This window comes from Dromaius novaehollandiae, chromosome 37 (genome assembly GCF_036370855.1).
Source record: "Dromaius novaehollandiae isolate bDroNov1 chromosome 37, bDroNov1.hap1, whole genome shotgun sequence".
NCBI lineage: Eukaryota > Metazoa > Chordata > Aves > Casuariiformes > Dromaiidae > Dromaius > Dromaius novaehollandiae.
This window is the reverse complement of record NC_088136.1, coordinates 240,457-262,334: the sequence shown is the minus strand read 5'-3', so window position 1 is coordinate 262,334 and position 21,878 is coordinate 240,457. Positions and strand designations below refer to the sequence as shown.

Here is a 21,878-nt window from a genome sequence, read left to right as displayed (position 1 = left end):
TCCCCCGTGTCCCCATCCCTCAGTCTTGTCCCCTCCCCCTGTCCCCATCCCACCATGTCCCCCGTGTCCCCATCCCTCAGTCTTGTCCCCTCCCCCTGTCCCCATCCCACCATGTCCCCTGTGTCCCCATCCCTCAGTCTTGTCCCCTCCCCCTGTCCCCATCCCACCATGTCCCCCGTGTCCCCATCCCTCAGTCTTGTCCCCTCCCCCTGTCCCCATCCTGCCAAGTCCCCTGTGTCCCAGTCCCTTCGTCTTGTCCCACCTCCACGTCCTCAGCCTGCCGTGTCCTTTGTGTCCCCGTCCCCTAGTCTCACCCTGTCCCGTGTCCCCATTTCACCCCATCCCGGTGTCCCTGTTGTCCAGTGTCTCCCTGTCCCCATGTCCCCTGCATCCCTGTCCCTCGATCTCACCCCATCCCCGTGTCCCCATCTCACCCTCTCTCCATGTCCCCCACGTCCCCTCTCCCCACATCCCCCCATGTCCCTGTCCCCGGGTCTCACCCTGTCCCCGTGTCCCCATCCCACCCCCTTTCCACGTCCCACGTTGTCCCCGTCCCACCCCGTTTCCGCGTCCCACATGGCCTCCGTCCCCCCGCGCCTGCACGCGGCCCCGTGGCGCCCCGGGCTGACGGCATCCCGCGGCCCCGCAGCCTGCGGCCACGTGTCGGGGGGCGCGGAGGACGAGGGCGAGGCGGAGGCGGGCTGGATCGAGGGGGCGGCCATCCTGCTCTCGGTGGCCTGCGTGGTCCTGGTCACCGCCTTCAACGACTGGAGCAAGGAGCGCCAGTTCCGGGGGCTGCAGAGCCGCATCGAGCAGGAGCAGCGCTTCGCCGTCGTGCGCCACGGCCGCCAGCTCCAGGTGCCCGTGGCTGAGCTCGTGGTGGGCGACGTGGCCCAGGTCAAGTACGGTGAGTGCCGCCCCGACGCCGGGGTGACGGGCGCGCCGGGGCGACGTCCCCCTCGGGGTGACGCCGCCCGCCCGCCCCCCTCGCAGGCGACCTGCTCCCGGCTGACGGCATCCTCATCCAAGGCAACGACCTGAAGATCGACGAGAGCGCGCTGACGGGGGAGTCCGACCACGTCCGCAAGGCGGTCGACAAGGACCCCATGCTGCTCTCGGGTGAGCCGGGGCGGCGGGCCCAGGCGTCCGGGCGGCCCGGGGGCCCGGCCGTGACCCCTCGCTGTCCCCCCGCCCCGCCCCGCCCCGCGCAGGCACCCACGTCATGGAGGGCTCGGGGAAGATGGTGGTGACGGCCGTGGGGGTCAACTCGCAGACCGGCATCATCTTCACCCTGCTGGGCGCTGGCGGGGAGGAGGAGGAGAAGAAGGAGAAGAAAGGTAGGTTGCCTGTCCCTCCGTGCGTCCCCGCGACGTCCCTCCGTCCCCGTCGTGTGTGGCCTTCCCTCTCGGCTCCATCCCCTCGTGTCCCCGGGGTCCCACGCGGCCGTCTGAGCTGGAGCTTTCGGTCCTTTCCCGATCCGGAGTGACTCCACGTTGACTTTGGATTGATCTCGGTTGGGCTTCAAACACCCATCCGGGTCCTGTCCCAACCCGGAGTGACTCCAGGTTGACTCCGGATGAGCTGAGGTCATCCAGGTGTGATCACCCTCAATCCGGAATGACTCCGGAGTGTCTCCAGATGGGCTCTGGCCACCCAGCCGGGATCTTCTCCAGCGTGGAGTCACTCCGGGGGGTCTCAAGTGTCCGGCCCTGACCAGCTTCAGTCCGGAGCGACTCTGGATCGAGTCTGGGGAGACCCGAGACCTTCTTCCAGTCCGGAGTGACTCGGACACCTGGGCCTGGGTTGCTCCTGTCCGGAGCGATTCCACGTTGGCTCTGGCTTGGCTCCAGGCGAGCTTTGGCCACCCAACGCCGCTCTCCTTAATCCGAATGGGCTCCAGGCCCTCAGGCCTGCCCCGTTTCCATCCGGAGCGACTCCGCATTGACTCCGGCTTGAGTCCTTTTTCCTGGCCGCCTGGCCCGGATCACCTTAACCCAGAGTGACTCCGGATGGAGCCCAGACCTTCCTCCAGCCTTGACTCCTCCTCCTCTAGATCGACTCCAGGTTGACTTGAGGCGGATCCGAGATTGAAGGGGGTCTGGGTGGGTTATGGGAGCCGGAGCGACTCCGGATGAGCCTCCGCAATCCGGAGCGACTCCAGATGAGCCCCCGGCCCGAGCGGATAAGGAGGTGGGAGGGGGCCCTGGTCCCCGTCCTCCCCCCTCGTGTCTCGTCCTGTCTGATGTCGGCGTCGTCCGTCCTTCTGCCGCAGGGAAACCGCAGGACGGGGCCGTGGAGAACATCCAGAACAAAGGTACGCCGGACGCCGGGGTCCCCGGGGCGGGGGGCGATCGGGGCGCGCGGGGCGGAGCCCGCCCGGACGCCTGGGTCCTCCGCCGACGGGGCCGTGTGGGTGTCCGCAGCCAAGAAGCAGGACGGGGCGGTGGCCATGGAGATGCAGCCGCTGAAGAGCGCCGAGGGGGGGGACGTGGACGAGCGGGAGCGGAAGCGGAGCAGCGGCCCCAAGAAGGAGAAGTCGGTGCTGCAGGGCAAACTCACCAAGCTGGCCGTGCAGATCGGCAAGGCAGGTGGGCGGCCCGGACGCCTGGGTCCCCGGGGCAAGCGGGCAGGCGAGACCTTCCCGCGGAGGGTTCCCCGAATCCCCTGGACGCCCAGGACCCTCGTTGGGGGGATCCCCAGGTCCCGTGGAGGCCGGAGGCCCTCGTGAAGGGATCTCCTGGTGCTTTAGGGGGGGGTGCCGGGTTCCCCGGACACCTGGGTCCCCCGGCGGGTGCCTGAGGGCGCGCTGTGCGGCAGGGCTGGTGATGTCGGCGGTGACGGTGATCATCCTGGTGCTGTACTTCGTCATCGAGACCTTCGTGGTGGAGGGCCGGGCCTGGCTGGCTGAGTGCACCCCCGTCTACGTCCAGTACTGGGTCAAGTTCTTCATCATCGGCGTCACCGTCCTCGTGGTGGCCGTCCCCGAGGGGCTGCCGCTGGCCGTCACCATCTCCCTCGCCTACTCCGTCAAGGTCAGTCCCCGCTGACCCCCGTCCCGCCACGCGTCCCCCGCCGTCTGGTCCTCCAACTCTTCCTCTGTCCTCATCCATCCATCCATCTCATCCTCCATCTGCCTGTCCTGTGAGCTCATCTGTCCGTCCATCTCTCCATCCCTCCATCTGCCCATTCTCTGGGCTCATCTCTGTCCATCCATTCCTCCGTCTCTCTGACTGTCCATCCACCCGTTCCTCAGTCCTTTTCTCTGTTCTCCAAGTTTGTCCATCTTCTTCTCCATTTCTCCATCTGCCTCTTCTCCAAGGTCATCTGTCCATTTCTCCATCCCTCTGTTTGTCCATTCTCCAAGGTTGTCCATCCACCCATCTCTCCATCTGTGTGTCCTCAGTCATCCATCCATCCGCCTATTCCTCCATCCGACTGTCTGAGCTTGGCTGTCCATCCATCTGGTCCTCCATCCCTCTGGCTGTCCGCCCATCTATTTTTCATTCTTCTGTCTTTCCTCCAAGCTTCTCTATCCATCCGTCCATCTCTCCATTGCTCCGGCTGTCCGTCCACTTATTTCTCCGTCCTTTTGTCTGTCCTACAAGCCGATCTGTCCATCCGTCTGTTTCTCCGTGCCTGTGACTGTCGGTCCATCTATCCCTCCATCTATCCCTCCATCCTTCCCTCCGTCCTTCCCTAGAAAATGATGCGGGACAACAACCTGGTGCGGCACCTGGACGCCTGCGAGACCATGGGCAACGCCACGGCCATCTGCTCCGACAAGACGGGGACGCTCACCACCAACCGCATGACGGTGGTGCAGGCCTTCGTGGGCGACACGCACTTCCGCGCCCCCCCCGACCCCGCCAGCATCGCCCCCCGCACCCTCGACCTCCTCGTCCAGGCCATCGCCATCAACAGCGCCTACACCACCAAGATCCTGGTGAGCCGGGGACCTTGGGGGCACCCCGGGCACCCCCGGAGCCTCGAGAGGGGGTGGCCTGGAGACGGCCGGGGGGCTGGAAAGACACAAAGCGGGGGCTTGAGACCCCTCCGGGGGGGCTTTGAGACCCTTGGATGGGCTTGAGAACCCCGAGGTGGCCCTTGAGACCCCTTGGGAGGGTTGAGACCCCTTGGGAGGGTTTGAAGCCCTTCTGGGTGGCCCTTGAGACTCCTCCAAGGGCCCTTGAGACCCTTGGGGGTCTTGAGACCCCTCGAGACCCCTTTGAGGGGGGCTTTGAGACCCCTTAGAGGGCTCTTGAGACCCTCGGGGGCTCCTTGAGACCCCTGGAGGGGGCTGATATCCCCTTGGGGGGCTCTTGAGACCCTTCGGAGACATGTGGATGGGCTTGAGACCCTTGAGACGGCCCTTGAGACCCCTTGGATGGGCTTGAGACCCCTGAGGTGGCCCTTGAGACCCCTTGGGAGGGTTGAGACCCCTTGGGAGGGTTTGAAGCCCTTCTGGGTGGCCCTTGAGACTCCTCCAAGGGCCCTTGAGACCCTTGGGGGTCTTGGGACCCCTCAGGGGCTCCTTGAGACCCCTGGAGGGGTCTGATATCCCCTTGGGGGGCTCTTGAGACCCTTCGGAGACATGTGGACGGGCTTGAGACCCTTTTGGTGGCCCTCGAGACCCCTCTGGGTGGCCCTTGAGACCCTTGGAGAGGCTCCGAGACCCTTTGGGGGTCCCTTGTGACCCTCTGGGTGAGGTTGAGACCCCCTGGGAGGGCTTGTGACCCTGGGGGGGGGGGCAGTGAGACCCCCCCGGCCCCCCGTACCACCTCCATCTGCCGCCTGCCCCTAACGGCCCTTCTCTGCCCCTCCTGCCCCATACCCAGCCCCCCGAGTCGGCCGGGGGGCTGCCGCGGCAGGTGGGCAACAAGACGGAGTGCGCGCTGCTGGGGCTGGTGCTGGCGCTGCGGCGCGACTACGAGGCGGTGCGGGCCCAGGTGCCCGAGGAGCGGCTGCACAAGGTCTACACCTTCAACTCGGTGCGCAAGTCCATGAGCACCGTCACCCGGCTGCCCGCCGGCGGCTTCCGCCTCTACAGCAAGGGCGCCTCCGAAATCCTCCTGCGCAAGTGAGCCGGGGCGCGGCGGGGACGCGGGCGAGGGGCCTCCGAGGTCCTCCTCTGCGGGAGAGGGGGGTCCTGGCACCCCAGAACCACCCCTGGGGACACCCTGGGGACGGACACACTTGGGGACCCCCAGGAAAGGGCCTCCGAGAGCCTCCTGGGCAGGCGAGAGGGGTCCCCAGCACCCCAAAACCACCCCTGGGGACACCACGGGGAGGGAGAAACTTGGGGACCCCCTGCAAGGGGACTCTGAGAGCCTCCTGAGCACGTGAGGGCACCCCAAAACCACCCCTGGGGACACCCTGGGGACGGACACACTTGGGGACCCCCTGCAAGGGACCTCCAAGAGCCTCCTGAGCAGGTGAGAGGGGTCCCCAGCACCCCAAAACCACCCTGGGGACACCCTGGGGATGGACACACTTGGGGACCCCCAGGAAAGGGCCTCCGAGAGCCTCCTGGGCAGGTGAGAGGGGTCCCCAGCACCCCGAAACCACCCCTGGGGACACCACGGGGATGGAGAAACTTGGGGACCCCCTGCAAGGGGCCTCCGAGAACCTCCTGAGCAGGCAAGGGGGGGTCCCCAGCACCCCAAAACCACCCCTGGGGACACCCTGGGGACCCCACGGGGATGGAGACACCCCGCAAGGAGCCTCCTGCGGAGGTGCAGGAGCAAGGGGGGGTCCCGTTCACCCCCCGAAAGCACCCCGGGGCGCCGGCGGCGGGCGCTGATGGCCCACGGGGCCGGGTGTGTCCCCCCCCCCGTCCCCCCCCGCAGGTGCTGCGCCATCCTGGGGGGCGGCGGGGAGGCGCGGGCCTTCGGGCCGCGGGACCGGGAGGACGTGGTGCGCAAGGTGGTGGAGCCCATGGCGGCGGCGGGGCTGCGCACGCTCGTGCTGGCCTTCCGCGACTTCCCGGCGGCCCCCGAGCCCCCCTGGGAGGACGAGGCCGCCGTGGTGGGTGAGCTCACCTGCATCGCCGTGGTGGGCATCGAGGACCCCGTGCGCCCCGAGGTGGGGACGGGGGGATGCAGGGCACGTGGGGGGTGTTGGGGACGTGGGGGGATATGGGGGACGTTGGGGACGTGGGAGACATGGGGACCCAGGGCACGCAGGGGGGATGTGGGGGAAGTTGGAGATGTTGGGGAGATATGGGGGATGTTGGGGACATGGGGACGCAGGGGACATGGGATATGGGAGATGTTGGAGATTTGGGGACATTGGGGACATGGAGACATGGGGGGACATTGGGGAGATGGGGGACGTTGTGGACCTGGGACATGTTGAAATATGGGGCACGTTGGGGACATGGGGCACGTTGGGGAGATATGGGGGACATTGGGGATGTGGGGGTTGATGGGGACATGGGGCACGTTGGGGAGACATGAGGGACGTTGGGGAGACATGAGGGACGTTGGGGAGACATGAGGGACACTGGGGAGACATGGGGCATGTCGGGGAGATATGGGGCACGTTGGGGACATGAGGGACGTTGGGGAGCTATGTGGGACATTGGGGACAGGGGGCACGTTGGGGAGATATGGGGGACGTTGGGGAGATGTGGGGCATGTTGGGGAGATATAGGGCACATTGAGATATGAGGGACATTGGGGAGATATGGGGGACGTTGGGGACACGGGGCACATCGGAGGGGACGTGGGGCACATGGGGGGGACGTGGGCGACCTCGGGGACACGGGGGACGCCGGCGCAGGTGCCCGAGGCGATCCGCAAGTGCCAGCGCGCCGGGATCACCGTGCGGATGGTGACGGGGGACAACCTGAACACGGCGCGGGCCATCGCGGCCAAGTGCGGCATCCTGCCGGCCGGCGAGGACTGGCTCTGCCTGGAGGGCAAGGAGTTCAACCGGCGCATCCGCAACGAGAAGGGCGAGGTGGGCCGGGGCACTGGGAGGCACTGGGAGGCACTGGGAGGCACTGGGAGGCACTGGGAGGCACTGGGAGGCACTGGGAGGGGGAGGAGTTCAACCGGCGCATCCGCAACGAGAAGGGCGAGGTGGGCCGGGGCACTGGGAGGCACTGGGAGGCACTGGGAGGCACTGGGAGGGGGAGGAGTTCAACCGGCGCATCCGCAACGAGAAGGGCGAGGTGGGCCGGGGCACTGGGAGGCACTGGGAGGCACTGGGAGGGCAAGGAGTTCAACCGGCGCATCCGCAACGAGAAGGGCGAGGTGGGCCGGGGCGCTGGGGGGCACTGGGAGGCACTGGGAGGGCAAGGAGTTCAACCGGCGCATCCGCAACGAGAAGGGCGAGGTGGGCCGGGGCACTGGGAGGCACTGGGAGGCACTGGGAGGGCAAGGAGTTCAACCGGCGCATCCGCAACGAGAAGGGCGAGGTGGGCCGGGGCGCTGGGGGGCACTGGGAGGCACTGGGAGGCACTGGGAGGGGGAGGAGTTCAACCGGCGCATCCGCAACGAGAAGGGCGAGGTGGGCCGGGGCGCTGGGGGGCACTGGGAGGCGCTGGGAGGCACTGGGAGGGGGAGGAGTTCAACCGGCGCATCCGCAACGAGAAGGGCGAGGTGGGCCGGGGCGCTGGGGGGCACTGGGAGGCACTGGGAGGCACTGGGAGGGGGAGGAGTTCAACCGGCGCATCCGCAACGAGAAGGGCGAGGTGGGCCGGGGCGCTGGGGGGCACTGGGAGGTGTTGGGGGGCACTGGGGGGGGACTGGAGGAGACTGGGAGGGACTGGGAGGAACTGGGATGGACTGCTGGGGAAGGCGTTTCACCAGTATATCTGCAATGAGAAGGAAAGGGTGAGATGGGGGGGACTGGGAGGGACTGGGGGGGAACGGGACCAGGTACTGGGATAGACTGGGAGGGAACAGGGGTGGGTACTGGGATGGACTGGGGAGAAGGAGTTTAACTGGTTTTATCTGCAATGAAAAGGAAGAGGTGAGATGGGGGCAGCAACTGGGATGGACTGGAGGGAAACTGGGAGGGGCTGGGGGGAATGGGATGGGGTACTGGGGTAGACTGGGGACAACTGGGATGGGGCACATGGATGGGGCACTGGGAGGGACTGGTGGGGCAGTGGGAGCGGGCACTGGGAGGGACTGGGGGGACTGGGACAGGGCACTGGGAGGGACTGGGGGATACTGGGATGGGGCACTGGGAGAAACCGGGGTGGGGGGGAAGGACTTCACCTGGCCCATCCGCGACGCGCAGGGCGGGGAGATACTGGGAGGGCGCTGGGAGGAGCTGGGAGCCCCGGCCCCCGCGGCACGGCCGGGGGGCTGCCCCACGCCCGGGGGGGGGGGCAGGGCGGGGCCCGGCGGGGGCTCAGCCCCCCCCGCGCCCCCCAGATCGAGCAGGAGCGCCTCGACAAGGTCTGGCCCAAGCTGCGGGTCCTGGCACGCTCGTCGCCCACCGACAAGCACACCCTGGTCAAAGGTGGGGCGCGGGGGGCGTTGGGGGGGCGAGGGGGGGTCTGGGGGGCGTTCGGGGGGGTGAGGGGGGGTCTGGGGGGCATTTGGGGTGCGAGGGGGGATCTAGGGGGTGCAGGGGGGCATTTGGGGTGCAAGAGGGTATCTAGGGGGTGCAGGGGGGGATTTGGGGTGCAAAGCCGGTATCTGGGGGTTGCAAGGGGGTATTTAGGGTGTGTGGGGGATTTGTGGGGTGTTTGGGGTGCAAGGTGGATATCTGGGGGTGCAAGGGGGCAATTGGGGGTTGCAAAGGGGTACTCGGGGGGTGCAAGGGGGTACTCGGGGGGTGCAAGGGGGTACTTAGGGGATGCAGGGGGCAGAGCAGGTACCTGGAGGTTGCAAGGGGGTATTTGGGGTGCAAGGGGGTATCTTTGGGTTCTGGGGGGCTATTTGTGGTGCAGGGGGGAATTGTGGGGTATTTGGGGTGCAGGGGGGTATCTAGGGGGTGCAGGGGGGAACTGCGGGGTATTTGGGGTGCCAGGTGGGTACCTGGGGGTTGTAAGGGGGTATCTGGGCTGCAGGGGGGATGTTGGGGGTGATTTAGGGTGCGGGGGGGTATCTAGGGGGTATTTGGGGGGATAATTGAGGTGCAAGGTAGGTGCAGGGCGGGTATGTGGGCCGTGGGGTGTCAGAGGGGGGTTTGGGGGGTGCTGGAGGTTTGGGGGGCGCAGGGGTGGCTGGAGGGGGTGCAAGGCGTTGGGGGGGGGCCAAGGGGGGGGGCGCGGGGTCCCCACCGCCCCCCTGTCCCCAGGGATCATCGACAGCACCATCGGGGACCAGCGCCAGGTGGTGGCCGTCACCGGGGACGGCACCAACGACGGCCCCGCGCTCAAGAAGGCAGACGTGGGCTTCGCCATGGTAACGACCCCCCCCAGAACGGGGCCGCGGGGACCCCCAAATCCCTCCCCCCGGTCCCCCCCCCCCCACAGCGGGGCCACGGGACCCCCAGATCCTCCGTCCTTGGAGGAGCCCCTCATTCCTGTCCCGTTTTTCCAGGTTGTCTCCATCCCTGTCTTGGGGACCCAGCTTCTCCCATCCCCATCTTGGGGGACCCTCAGACCCCCACATTCCTTCCCTCCCCATCTCGGGGACCCCCAGCTTCTCCCATCCCCATCTTGGGGGACCCTCGGACCCCCACATTCCTTCCCTCCCCATCTTGGGGACCCCCAGCTTCTCCCATCCCCATCTTGGGGGACCCTCGGACCCCCAAATTCCTTCCCTCCCCATCTCGGGGACCCCCAGCTTCTCCCATCCCCATCTTGGGGGACCCTCGGACCCCCACATTCCTTCCCTCCCCATCTTGGGGACCCCCAGCTTCTCCCATCCCCATCTTGGGGGACCCTCGGACCCCCACATTCCTTCCCTCCCCATCTCGGGGACCCCCAGCTTCTCCCATCCCCATCTTGGGGGACCCTCGGACCCCCACATTCCTTCCCTCCCCATCTTGGGGACCCCCAGCTTCTCCCATCCCCATCTTGGGGGACCCTCGGACCCCCAAATTCCTTCCCTCCCCATCTCGGGGACCCCCAGCTTCTCCCATCCCCATCTTGGGGGACCCTCGGACCCCCACATTCCTTCCCTCCCCGTCTCAGGGACCCCCAGCTTCTCCCATCCCCATCTTGGGGGACCCTCGGACCCCCAAATTCCTTCCCTCCCCATCTCGGGGACCCCCAGCTTCTCCCATCCCCATCTTGGGGGACCCTCGGACCCCCAAATTCCTTCCCTCCCCATCTCGGGGACCCCCAGCTTCTCCCATCCCCATCTTGGGGGACCCTCGGACCCCCAAATTCCTTCCCTCCCCATCTTGGGGACCCCCAGCTTCTCCCATCCCCATCTTGGGGGACCCTCAGACCCCCACATTCCTTCCCTCCCCATCTTGGGGGCCCCCCGGAGCCCCCATCACCCCCCGTCCCCAGCTCAGGTCCCCTGAGGACCCCCATTTCTGCCTCAGGGGACCTCGGAGACCTCCGTGCCCTCCTCGGGGGCCCTCCCGCTGTCCCCGTCCTGGGGTCACCCCCTGGGACCCCCTTTCTCCTTCTGGGGGTGCCCCACAGCCTCGGGAGGGGGGGCCCCCGCGGTGACGCCCGGCTCCCCAGGGCATCGCGGGGACGGACGTGGCGAAGGAGGCGTCCGACATCATCCTGACGGACGACAACTTCTCGAGCATCGTCAAGGCGGTGATGTGGGGCCGCAACGTCTACGACAGCATCTCCAAGTTCCTCCAGTTCCAGCTCACCGTCAACGTGGTGGCCGTCATCGTGGCCTTCACCGGGGCCTGCATCACCCAGGTGGGGCGCGGGGACAGGCCTGAGCGCCGTGGGGCGGGTGGGGGGACGGACGGGTGGGCGGATGGAGGGAGAGAGACGGAGGGAGGGAGGGGTCGGCAGGTAGACGGGTTGAGAGATGGGTGGAGGGGCGGGCAGGTTGGTGGGCGGAGGGATAGGTTGGCAGGTGGAGAGGTGGATGGAGAGAAGGATGGGGTGGGTGGAGAGAAGGAAAGGATGGAGAAGTGGATGGTTTGGATGGAAAGATGGATGGCTTGGATGAAGGGATGGATGGACAAATGGATGAAGGGATGGATGGACAAACGGAGGAAGGCATGCATGAGTTGAACAGTGGATAGTTGGATGGAGAGGAACAGGTTGTGAGATGGACGGAGAGATGGACGGGTGGGTTGGTAGATGGAGAGATGGATGGTGTTGGGTGGGAGGATGGCTTGAAGGGGGGACGGAGGGACGGATAACTGCGTGGAGAGATGGGTTGGATGGATGGAGGAATGGACGAGTAGAGGGACAAACAGGGTTTGTGGAGGGATGGAGAGACGGGTGGATGGGTTAGCGGCTGGGTGGATGGACAGAGAAGGGTGGGTTGGCGGATGGATGGACAGAGGGACGGACGGACAAGCTGGTGGGTGGTGGTGGAGGGCTGGCGCAGGAGGCCCTCGGGGGGACAGAGCGGTGGACGCCGTCCCTTGCCCCGCACAGGACTCGCCCCTGAAGGCCGTGCAGATGCTCTGGGTCAACCTCATCATGGACACCTTCGCCTCGCTGGCGCTGGCCACCGAGCCGCCCACGGAGGCCCTGCTGCTGCGGAAGCCCTACGGGCGCAACAAGCCCCTCATCTCCCGCACCATGATGAAGAACATCCTGGGCCACGCCGCCTACCAGCTCGTCATCATCTTCACCCTCCTCTTTGTGGGTACGCGGTCCCGGGCCGGGGCGGCCGCGCCGGGGGAGGACGCGCCGCGGGGAAGGAGGCCCACGGCGCGCGGTCCCCGACCCGGGGAGGACCCGCGGGCCTCGCGTCCCGCTTGGGGGACCGCAGCGTGTGGCCGTGTCCCCAGGGGGGTGCCCCGTCCCGTGGCTGACGGGGAGGGCGTCCCCCCCCCCCCGCCGGCTGACGTGGCCCCGGCCCCCGCGGCAGGGGAGGTCTTCTTCGACATCGACAGCGGGCGCAACGCCCCCCTGCACTCGCCGCCCTCGGAGCACTACACCATCATCTTCAACACCTTCGTCATGATGCAGCTCTTCAACGAGATCAACGCCCGCAAGATCCACGGCGAGAGGAACGTCTTTGACGGCATCTTCGCCAACCCCATCTTCTGCTCCATCGTCCTGGGCACCTTCGCCATCCAGGTGGGCCGCGGCAGGCTCTGGGGGGCCAGGGGGACCCGGGGGGGGTGCCCAGACACCCGGTGGGGGAGACCCGTGGGGACCCCGTCGTCTTCTCCATCATCCTGGCCACCTTTGCCATCCAGGTGGGCCACGGGGAGGTCGGGGGACCCACGGGGACCCCCAAGACACAGAGGGGACCCATAGGGACCCCCAGGCACAGAGGGGACCCACAGAGACCTCAGCTCTCCATGGAGGCCCCATTGTCTTCTCCATCGTCCTGGGCGCCTTCGTCACCCAGGTGGGCTGTGGGGAGGTCTGGGGGACCTGTAGGGACCCCCAGGGACCCCCAGACACGGAGGGGATCCACGGGGACCTCCAGGGACCCCCAAGACACAGAGGGGACCCGTGGGGACCACAGCTCTCCATGGAGACCCCACTGTCTTCTCCATCGTCCTGGGCACCTTCGTCATCCAGGTGGGCTGTGGGGAGAACTTGTGGGGAGGCTGGGGGGACCCACGGGGAAACCTGGACACGGAGGGGACCCACGGGGACCCCGTCTTCTTCTCCATCATCCGGGGCACCTTTGCCGTCCAGGTGGGCCACGGGGACCCTCGGGGACCCCCAGGCGCGGAGGTGACCCATGGGGACACCGGACACAGCAGGGGGACCCACAGGGACCCCTTGGGGACATCCAGACACCGAGGGGCCCCCCGGGGACCCCCGACAACCCCATCTTCTGCTCCATCGTCCTGGGCGCCTTCGCCATCCAGGTGGGCCATGGGGGGCCATGGGGACCCTCCCCATCTTCTGGCACCCTATAGGGACCCCCGTCTGCTCCCCGTGGGGACCCCCAGCTGCCTATGGGGACCTCACGGGGACCGTGGCACCCTATGGCATCCTCCAGCACCCCATGGGGACCCTATCCCCCCATGGGGACTTCCAGCTCCCCATAAGGCCCCTCTTGTCCCATGAGGACCCTGTGGAGATGCGCAGCTCCCCATGGGGGCCCCACGGGGACCCCCAGCGCCCCATGGGGGACCCTATGGGGATGCCCAGGACCCCCGGGGACCCCCAGCGCCCCATGGGGGACCCTGTGGGGATGCCCAGGACCCCCGGGGACCCCCAGCTCCCCACGTATTGCCCACAAGGACCCTACGGGCCCCCCCCAGCGCCCATAGGGACCCCGAGCTCCCCACATATCGCCCCACAGGGACCCTATGGGACCCCCCAGCGCCCACAGGGACCTTGTGGGACCCCCTCAACACCTATGGGGACTCCCGGCTCTCATGGGGACCCTCAGCTCCCCACATACTGCCCCACAGGGATGCTGTGGGACCCTATAGGACCCCCAGGGGCCCTACAGGACCCTCCCCAGCACCCATGGGGACCCCCTGGGGACCCCCAGGGACCCCCAGGTCCCCCCAGGTCCCCATGTATCGCCCCACAGGGACTCTATAGAGGACCCCCAGGAGCCAAGGGGACCCTATGGGACCCCCCCAGCACCCCTGAAGACCCCCAGCTCCCCACATATCACCCCACAAGTACCCTATGGGACCCCCAGCTCCCCACGGGGACCCCATAGAGCCCCCCCAGCACCCATGGAGACCCCCAGCTCCCCACATATCACCCCACAAGTACCCTATGGGACCCCCAGCTCCCCATGGGGACCCCATAGAGCCCCCCAGCACCCACAGGGACCCCCAGCTCCCCACATACTGCCCCACGAGGACCCTACGGGACCCCCCCAGCTCCCTGCAGGGACCCCCAGCTCCCCACGAGGACCCCCAGCTCCCCATAGGGACCCCGTCACCCCCCCGGGGAGCACCGGCAGGGGGGCCGGGACCCCTCTGACCCCCCCCCCGGCGGTGTCCGTCCCCCCCCCCAGATCGTCATCGTGCAGTTTGGGGGGAAGCCCTTCAGCTGCTCCCCCCTCAGCGCCGAGCAGTGGCTGTGGTGCCTCTTCGTGGGGGTCGGCGAGCTCGTCTGGGGGCAGGTGCGTACCGGGGGCCCCGGCGTCCGGGCAACCCCAACCTCCCCCCATCCCAGGGGCCCTGGCGTCCGGGCACCCCGTAAACCCCCTATAGGGGGGAGCCTGGTGTCCAGGCACCCCAAAACCCCCCATATTGGGGACCCAGGCGTCTGGGGACCCCCAAACCCCCATACTGGGAACCCAGGTATCCGGCCACCCCGAAACCCCTCCATGTTGGGGACCCTGGTGTCCAGGCACCCTGAAACCCCCCCATACTGGGGACCCTGGTGTCCAGGCACCCCAAAACCCCCCCATACTGGGGACCCAGGTGTCCGGGGACCCCCAACCCCAAGGGTGCTGGGGGGGGGGGGGGGGAAGCTGCCCCATTAACCCCTTGGTGCCTGGCCCCGTTAACCCTATGGGGCTGTCACCCCCCTAACCTCGTCACCCCCCTAACCTCGTCACCCCCGTTCCCCGCGTTAGGGGCTGCCCCGGGGCCGGTTCTGGGGGGCGGCGGGGCGGGGGGGGGGGGAGCTCGTGAAGGAGGCGGTGGTTAACGCGGGGGGCGGGCCGGGGGGCTCGTTGCGGGGCAGGTGATGGCCTGGGTGCCCGGGGGCCGGCTGCGGTGCCCCGGGGCGGTGGCGGGGCCGCCGGCCCCCGAGCCGGCGGGCGCCGACGAGGAGGAGGAGGAGATCGACCTCGCCGAGCGGGAGCTGCGCCGCGGCCAGGTGCTCTGGGTGCGCGGCCTCAACCGCATCCAGACCCAGGTGGGCTGACCCCCGACCCCTGACCCCCGACCCCCCCTGACCTTCACCTCTGACCCTAGGGACCCCCCTTACCCCCCGACCCTTGACCCTCTGGATCCCCCTGACCCTTTACCCCTGACCCTAGGGACCCCCCTGACCCTTCATCTCTGACCCTCTGGACCTCCCTGACCTTTCACCTCTGACCCTGAGGGCCCCCTGACCCTTCACCCCTGACCCTTTGGATCCCCCTGACCCAACCTTTGACCTTACAGAACTCCCCGACCCTTCACCCCTGACCCTGGGGACCCCTTGACCCTTCACCTCTGACCCTCTGCGTCTCCCTGACCCCCTGACCCTTTGGATCCCCCTGACCCTTCACCCCTGACCCTCTGGACCTCCCTGACCCCCCGACCCTTCACCTCTGACCCTTTGCCCTCCTTTGACCTCATGGAACTCCCTGACCCTTCGCCCTTGACCCCATGGACCTCTCTGACCCTGACCTCTGACCCCGTGGGCACCCCTGACCCCTCCCCTCTGACCCTAGGGCCACGCCTGACCCTTGATCTCTGACCCTTTGGTCATTTTGCCCTCCACACTGGGACCCCCCCCCCGTTTTGCCACCAGGACCCTGTTTCACCCCTAGGACACCTCGTGTTTGCACCCAGGACCCCACATTTTGCCCCCAGACCCCTATTTCACCCCTAGGACACCTCGTGTTTGCCCCCAGGACCCCCCATTTTTGCCCCCCAGCCCCCCATTTTTGCCCCCAGCTCCCCCTGTTTTTGCCCCAGGACCCCCCGTTTTTGCCCCAGGACCCCCCGTTTTTGCCCCCGGCCCCCCGTTTTTGCCCCGGCGCCCGCTGCGCCCCGGCGCCGCGCGGCCGCTCACGTGTCTCTCTCTCCCGCAGATGGCCGTAGTCGGCACCTTCAAGAGAAGCGGCTCCTTTCAGGGGGCCGCGCGGCGCCGCTCGTCCGTCCTCAGCCACCTGCAGGAGGGGGGCACCGGCGCCCCCGGGACCCCCGCCCGTGAGTCCCCCCCCGGGGACCCCCTAGGGACCCTGACCCCCCCCCAGGACCCCTCAGGGACTCACCACCCCCCCCCCGGGACCCCATAGGGCCCCTAACCCCCCCCAGGACCCCCCAGGGACTCACTAACCCCCCCCCCAGGACCCCCCCCAGGGACTCACCAGCCCCCCTGGGGACCCAATAGGGACCCTAACCCCCCCCCGGACCCCCCAGGGACTCGCCAACCCCCCCTGGGGACCCCATACAGACCCTAACCCCCCCCCAGGACCCCCCCAGGGACTCGCCAACCCTCCCCCGGGACCCCATAGGGACCCTAACATCCCCCCAGGACCCCCCAGGGACTTGCCAACCCCCCTGGGGACCCCATAGGGACCCTAACCCCCCCAGGACCCCCCCAGGGACTCGCCAACCCCCCCGGGACCCCATAGGGACCCTGACCCCCCCAGGACCCCCCCAGGGACTTGCCAGCCCCCCCGGGGACCCCATAGGGCCCCTAACCCCCCCCAGGACCCCCCAGTGACTCACTAGCCCCCCCGCAGGACCCCCCCAGGGACTCGCCAACCCCCCTGGGACCCCATAGGGCCCCTAACCCCCCCCCCGGGACCCCCAGGACCCCCCCAGGGACTCACTAACCCCCCCCAGGACCCCCCCAGGGACTCGCCAACCCCCCCAGGGACCCTTCTAGGGCTCCCCTAGACCTCCAGGTACCCCCTCAAGCTCCCCAGGACCCCCAAGGACTCCCCAACCCCCCTCCGGACCCCATATGGCCCCCCCAGGGCTCCCCCCTAGGGACCCCCCCATGGACACCCCCCCCCAAATTCCCCCTCCCCGACACCTCATGGTCCCCCCAACCCCCCCTGCCACCCCCCTCCGCTCTGCTCCTTTGGGGAGGGGGCCATTCCCTGACCCCCATTTTCCTCCTCCCCAAAACCTCCCTCTTCCTCCTCATCTTCCCTCTCTTTCCCCCCCCATCTTCCCTTTCCCCCCCCATCTTCCCTTTCCCCCCCCATCTTCCCTTTTCCCCCTTCCCTTCTCCCCCTTCCCTGGGGGGGGGACACCTGGGTCCCTGGGGGGGGGGAATGGGGGGTACCCGGACGCCTGGGCCCCCTGGGATGTTGGCTGGGGGGGGAGGGTCAGCGGGGGCGCCCGAACGCCTGGGCCCCCGCTGACCCCCGTGTCCCCCCCCCAGATGCGGGTGGTGAGGGCCTTCCGTAGCTCGCTGGCTGGGGCCCCCCCGCGCCCCGAGCCCCGGCCCGGCCCCCCCTTCGGGGCCCCCCCCGAGCTGCTCTTCGGCGACACCCGCGACATCCCCCTCATCGACGACACCGACGCCGAGAGCGAGGCCCCCCCCAACCGCAACAACAACCACCCCCTCGGACGCCGGGGCCCCCCCGGCCCCCCCCACCTCCACAGCCTGGAGACCTCGCTCTAACACCGGACGCCTGGGTCCTTCCCCCCCCCCCCCCACCACCACGGAAGGGGCTCGGACGCCTGGGACCTTCGCTGCCACCCCCCCCACCTCGGACGCCTGGGCCCCCGTTTCTGCATGGACGGACAGAGCGGAGGGGGGGTACAGCGCTGTACGACCACCCCCCCCAAGGGGATGGGGGGGCACCCGGACGCCTGGGCTCTCCCCCGGGTGCCCATGGGGGGGCGGGGGGGCCCTGACAATAAAGCCATGTTTATCTGCTGGGGGGGGCCCTAATTAACCCCCCTAATTACCCCCCTCATCGGCCCCCCCCCCCCGGTGGCACCCAGGGCAGCAGGGGGGGGGCAGGAGGCACTGGGGGGGGTGGGATGGGGGGAGATTTTAATTTATTCTGGTTTAATGTATGTAATTATTTATTAAGGGGGGGGGGGGCCTCGCACGAGCCGGGACGCACGCGTGTGACCCCCCCCCCCGGGGGGGGAGCGCTGCGTGCAAGAGACTGGGCACACGCGTGTGCAACGCGTTCCCCCCCCCCCGCGGGCAGCCGCCCCTCGCACACGCGTGTGCCCCGGCACGGGGCCGCGGCTCGGGCGGTTATTAAACATGTTACAGAACACGCGACGTCACGAGGCGCCGGGGCCCCGCTTTAATGGGGGGGGGGGGGGGGGCGGGGGGGAATGTCTGTGTGTCCGTCCGCGGGGCCGGCAGTGTCCGTCCGGGTGTCTCGGTCAGTCGGTCCTGCTGGCCTGATGCGTCAGTCGGTCCTGGGGTCCGTCAGTCGGTCCTGGGTTCGTCCTGGGGTCTGTCAGTCGGTCCCAGGGTCCATCCCGGTGTCCGTGTGTCAGCCCTGGGGTCCGTCAGTCGGTCCTGGGGTCCGTCAGTCAGTCCGAGGGTCCATCCCGGGGTCTGTGGGTCTCTCCCCGTGTCCGCCTGTCAGTCCTGGGGTCTGTCAGTCCATCGCAGCGTCCGCGGGTCCGTCACTCACCCCGGCCGGTGCCTGTGCTGGGGTGTACCTCGGTCAGTCGCTGCGTCCGCCTGTCCGTCAGTCGGCGGGGGTGTCCGGCGGGCGCGGCGGGGGCGCGGGGGGGGCGCCCCCCACCTCGGCGTCGAGGCTGTAGAGCTCCAGCAGCTCCCGCACAATCTGCTCCAGCTCCTCCGGCCCCAGCGAGGGGCTCAGCACCTGGGGGGGCAGCGTGGGGCCGGGCCGGGGGCGCCCCCCCCCCCGATTGCCCCCCTCCCCGTTGCCCCAACTGCCCCCATGCAATTGCCCCATCTCCCCCCATTCCCCCCTCCCTAATTGCCCCCCAATTGGCCCTGCACTCATTCCCCCCTCCCCAATTGCCCCCTCCCCAATTGCCCCCCCAATTACCCCCTCCCTTATTGCCCCGTACCCCCTTCCCTAATTGCCCCCTCCCCAATTACCCCAGTTGCCTCCCATCCCCGTAACCCCTTTAACTGCCCCCACCCAATTGCCCCCACCCTTTAATTGCCCCATCTCCTATTGCCCCCAATTGCCCCCCACCCTAATTACCCCCTCCCCAATTACTCTGCTCCCCGTTGCCCCCCACCCCCCATTCCCTCCCCCTCCCAATTGCCCCCATCCCCATTACCGCCTTTAACTGCCCTCCCTTATTGCCCCCCCATTACCCCCAATTGCCCCTCCCCATTTATGCCCCCCAACGACCCCCCCCCCCGTCCCCACTGACCTGCCACCAGCGGGGGGGGGCGCCGGGGGGGGGCGGGCGGCCGCAGAGGGCCAGGCCCAGGTGGAGGGCGGCGGCGGCCAGGTGCTGGGGGGGGTGGCGCAGCCCCAGCCCCCCCGCCGCCCCGTCCCGCAGCAGCGCCCAGGCCGCCCCCGGCACCCGCGGGTGCCCCCAGCCCCCCCGCCGGCCCCAGCGCCCCAGCGCCAGCAGGTAGTGCAGCAGGTACTGCGGGGGGGCGGGGGGGTCAGGGACCCAGGCCCCCCCATCTTGGGGGCTGAGGGGGGGTCCCCAGGGTGACTGGGGGGTCCCATGGGGTCCCCAAGGGCTCTGTGGTCATGGGGGGGCCCCATGGGGTTCCCAAGGGTCCAAGGGGTTATGGGGGGGGCCCATGGGGGTCCCAAGGGTTGTGGGGGGGGTCCCATGGGGGTCCCCAAGAGCTCTGGGTTCATGGGGGGGGCCCCATGGGGGTCCCAAGGGTCCAAGGGGTTATGGGGGGGGCCCATGGGGGTCCCAAGGGTTGTGGGGGGGGCCCCATGGGGGTCCCAAGGGTCCAAGGGGTTATGGGGGGGGTCCCATGGGGGTCCCCAAGGGCTCTGGGTTCATGGGGGGGGCCCAAGGGTCCTGGGGGTTGTGGGGGGGCCCATGGGGGTCCCAAGGGTTATGGGGGGGTCCCATGGGGGTCTCCAGGGTCCCTGAGGTTGTGGGGGGGGCCCATGGGGGGTCCCCGGGGTGAGGGGGGGTTTCCATGGGGTCCCCAGGGTCCCTGGGGTTGTGGGGGGCTCTGTGGGGTGGTGGTGGGGGTCCACGGGGGTCCTGAGGGTCATGGGGGGGGTCCATGGAGGTCCCCAATGTCCCTGGGGTCATGGGAGGGGGCCGTGGGGGGGCTATGGGGGTCCCTGGGGTCACGGGGGGATCCTTGGGGGTCCCTGGGGTCGTGGGGGGGGGGCATGGGGCTCCTCAGGGTCCCTGGGGTTGTTGGGGGGGCCCACGGGGTCCACAGGGTTGTGGGGGGGGTCCCATGATTGCTCCCGGGGTCATGGGGGGGGGTCCCTGGGTGTCCCCAGGGCCCCTGGATTTGGGCAGAGACCCCTGGGGGTGCTCGGGGTGGGGGGGCCCGTTTGGGGGGGGGTCTCACCTTGTGGGGGTGGGGGACGGCGACGCGGAAGCGCAGCACACGCAGCAGCAGCAGCTCGCACTGCACCAGGCTGTCGCGCAGCGCCCAGAAGCCCCCGTCGAGCCCCGGGGGGGGCTGCCCGGGGTGCAGGCACCTGGGGGGGGCGCGGGGCAGCGGGTGGGGGCACCGGGGGGGGGCTCCGGGGTCAGCCAGGGTGTCCCGGGGGGGATTTGGGGCGCCCTGAGGGGTAAAGGGGCATCTGGGGGGGACTTCGGGGGGCCCCAGGGGGTCTAGGGGTGCCCGGGGGGGGATTTGGGGTGTCCTGGGAGAGGTAAGGGGGGGGCTGGGGGGGGGGCCCAGGGGGTCTAGAGGTGCGCGGGGGGGTTTTGGGGTACCCCAGAGAGGTTTTGGGGTGCCAGGAGGAGTTTTGGGGTGCCTTGGGGGGTACTGGGGCACCCCAGAGGAGTTTTGGGGTGATGTGGGGGTATTGGGTCACCTCGGAGGAATTTCGGGGTGCCAAGATGAGATTTTGGGGTACTTTGGGGGATATTGGGGCACCCCGGAGGGGTTTTCGGGTGCCAGGAGAGGATTTTGGGGTGCTATGGGGGGTATTGGGGCACCCCGGAGCAGTTTTGGGGTGCCAGATGGATATTTTGCGGTGCTTTGGGGGTATGGGGGCACCCCGGGTGGGCTCGGGGGTGCCCAGAGGGGGTTTTGGGTGGTGCCGTGGGGCTCGGGGGGGCGGGGGCGTTTTGGGGCGCCCCGGGCGGGTCGGGGGTACGTGTGGGGCGGGGGCGTTCTGGGGCGCCCCGGGCGGGTCGGGGGTACCTGTGGGCGACGTTGAGGACGTCGCGGGCCCGCAGCGGCTGCCCTTCGGCCTTGCCGGCGAGGAAGAGGGCGGCGGCGGCCACCAGGTGGGGGTCGTAGGGGGCGCCCGGCCCCACGGCGCCCGCGAAGCGGTGGTAGGCGGCGCAGGCCGTGGCCAGCGGCACCGAGCCCAGCCCCAGCTTCACCCCTGCGCGGCCGTGACGTCAGCAGCCGCGCCGTGACGTCGCCAGCCGTGCCATGACATCATCGGCCGCGCCGTGATGTCGTCAGCCGTGCCGTGACGTCGCTGGCAGCCCCAGGCCACTGCGGCGCCGCTGCGGCCCCCTCCGCGGCCTCCCCCGCCCCGCCGCAGCCAGCGCTGACATCATGGTGATGATGTCACAGCGGCGACGTCACAGCCCGCGGCTCCCTTACCGGCCTCCATGATGAAGCGGGCGACTCGCAAGTGCATCCGGGCCTCGGCCCTGGCCGGCGCCGTTTCGGCGGGGGGCGTGACGTCAGCAGGGGCGGGCGTGACATCATCGGCGGCCGCCCTCAGCAAGCGCAGCTGCCCCCCGCCCGATGACGTCATCACGGCTGGTCCTGGGGAGGAGCGACGTGGTTCTGACACCGCGCCCCATCCCCTGCCGCCGCGGGGCAGTGACGTCACGCGGGGCGACTGCTGCGCGGCAGTGACGTCATGCAGCATGGCATACCAAATCGCTGCCCGCGGTAACGCTCCTTCTCTCGATAATGACGTCACGCCCCGGCCCCCCCCGCCCCCGTTGCCAAGCGACGGAGCCAGCCGCGGCCGTGACGTCACCCCCGCGCGGCTCCCCACGTGACCCTCACCCCGTCGGCGGCCGCGGGGACCCGGATGCGGCGGCGCTGCGCGGCGGCGGCCCCGGCGCGCGCTTCCGGGGGGCGGAACCTCCCGCGGGCCCCGCCTCCCGCGCAGGCGCGG

At 69.1% G+C, this 21,878-nt stretch overlaps 2 protein-coding genes across 5 annotated transcripts in view; one reads left to right on the top strand and one right to left on the bottom strand.

The window, feature by feature from the left end:
• The window catches only part of ATP2B3 (ATPase plasma membrane Ca2+ transporting 3), a 24,801-nt gene extending 6,890 nt beyond the window's left edge, over positions 1-17,911 (top strand). For both annotated transcript variants that reach the window (XM_064503467.1, XM_064503466.1), the window contains 18 exons: positions 650-907; positions 994-1,119; positions 1,212-1,337; positions 2,273-2,314; positions 2,424-2,588; positions 2,818-3,032; positions 3,701-3,943; positions 4,836-5,077; positions 5,847-6,081; positions 6,781-6,960; positions 8,388-8,475; positions 9,259-9,365; positions 10,604-10,795; positions 11,492-11,705; positions 11,931-12,142; positions 14,007-14,114; positions 14,684-14,857; positions 17,051-17,911. In XM_064503467.1, coding sequence (XP_064359537.1) covers positions 650-907; positions 994-1,119; positions 1,212-1,337; positions 2,273-2,314; positions 2,424-2,588; positions 2,818-3,032; positions 3,701-3,943; positions 4,836-5,077; positions 5,847-6,081; positions 6,781-6,960; positions 8,388-8,475; positions 9,259-9,365; positions 10,604-10,795; positions 11,492-11,705; positions 11,931-12,142; positions 14,007-14,114; positions 14,684-14,857; positions 17,051-17,293 — 3,170 coding nt within the window. In that variant the 3' untranslated portion in view covers positions 17,294-17,911. The remainder of the gene's footprint in view (positions 1-649; positions 908-993; positions 1,120-1,211; positions 1,338-2,272; positions 2,315-2,423; positions 2,589-2,817; positions 3,033-3,700; positions 3,944-4,835; positions 5,078-5,846; positions 6,082-6,780; positions 6,961-8,387; positions 8,476-9,258; positions 9,366-10,603; positions 10,796-11,491; positions 11,706-11,930; positions 12,143-14,006; positions 14,115-14,683; positions 14,858-17,050) is intronic.
• On the bottom strand, positions 17,686-21,878 carry CCNQ (cyclin Q). 3 transcript variants are annotated; one of them, XM_064503469.1, is made up of 6 exons: positions 21,631-21,738; positions 21,350-21,517; positions 20,936-21,122; positions 20,129-20,261; positions 18,997-19,218; positions 17,686-18,470 (listed from the first exon to the last, which is right to left on the bottom strand). In XM_064503469.1, exons 2-6 carry the CDS (start codon positions 21,504-21,506, stop codon positions 18,333-18,335), a joined length of 837 nt encoding a protein of 278 aa, XP_064359539.1. In that variant the 5' UTR covers positions 21,507-21,517; positions 21,631-21,738; the 3' UTR covers positions 17,686-18,332. The 3 variants fall into 3 exon arrangements, with proteins under 3 accessions (XP_064359539.1, XP_064359538.1, XP_064359540.1); XM_064503468.1 differs by lacking the exon at positions 21,631-21,738 and adding an exon at positions 21,767-21,878 and having other exon boundaries at positions 17,907-18,470; XM_064503470.1 differs by lacking the exons at positions 18,997-19,218; positions 21,631-21,738 and adding an exon at positions 21,767-21,878 and having other exon boundaries at positions 17,907-18,470.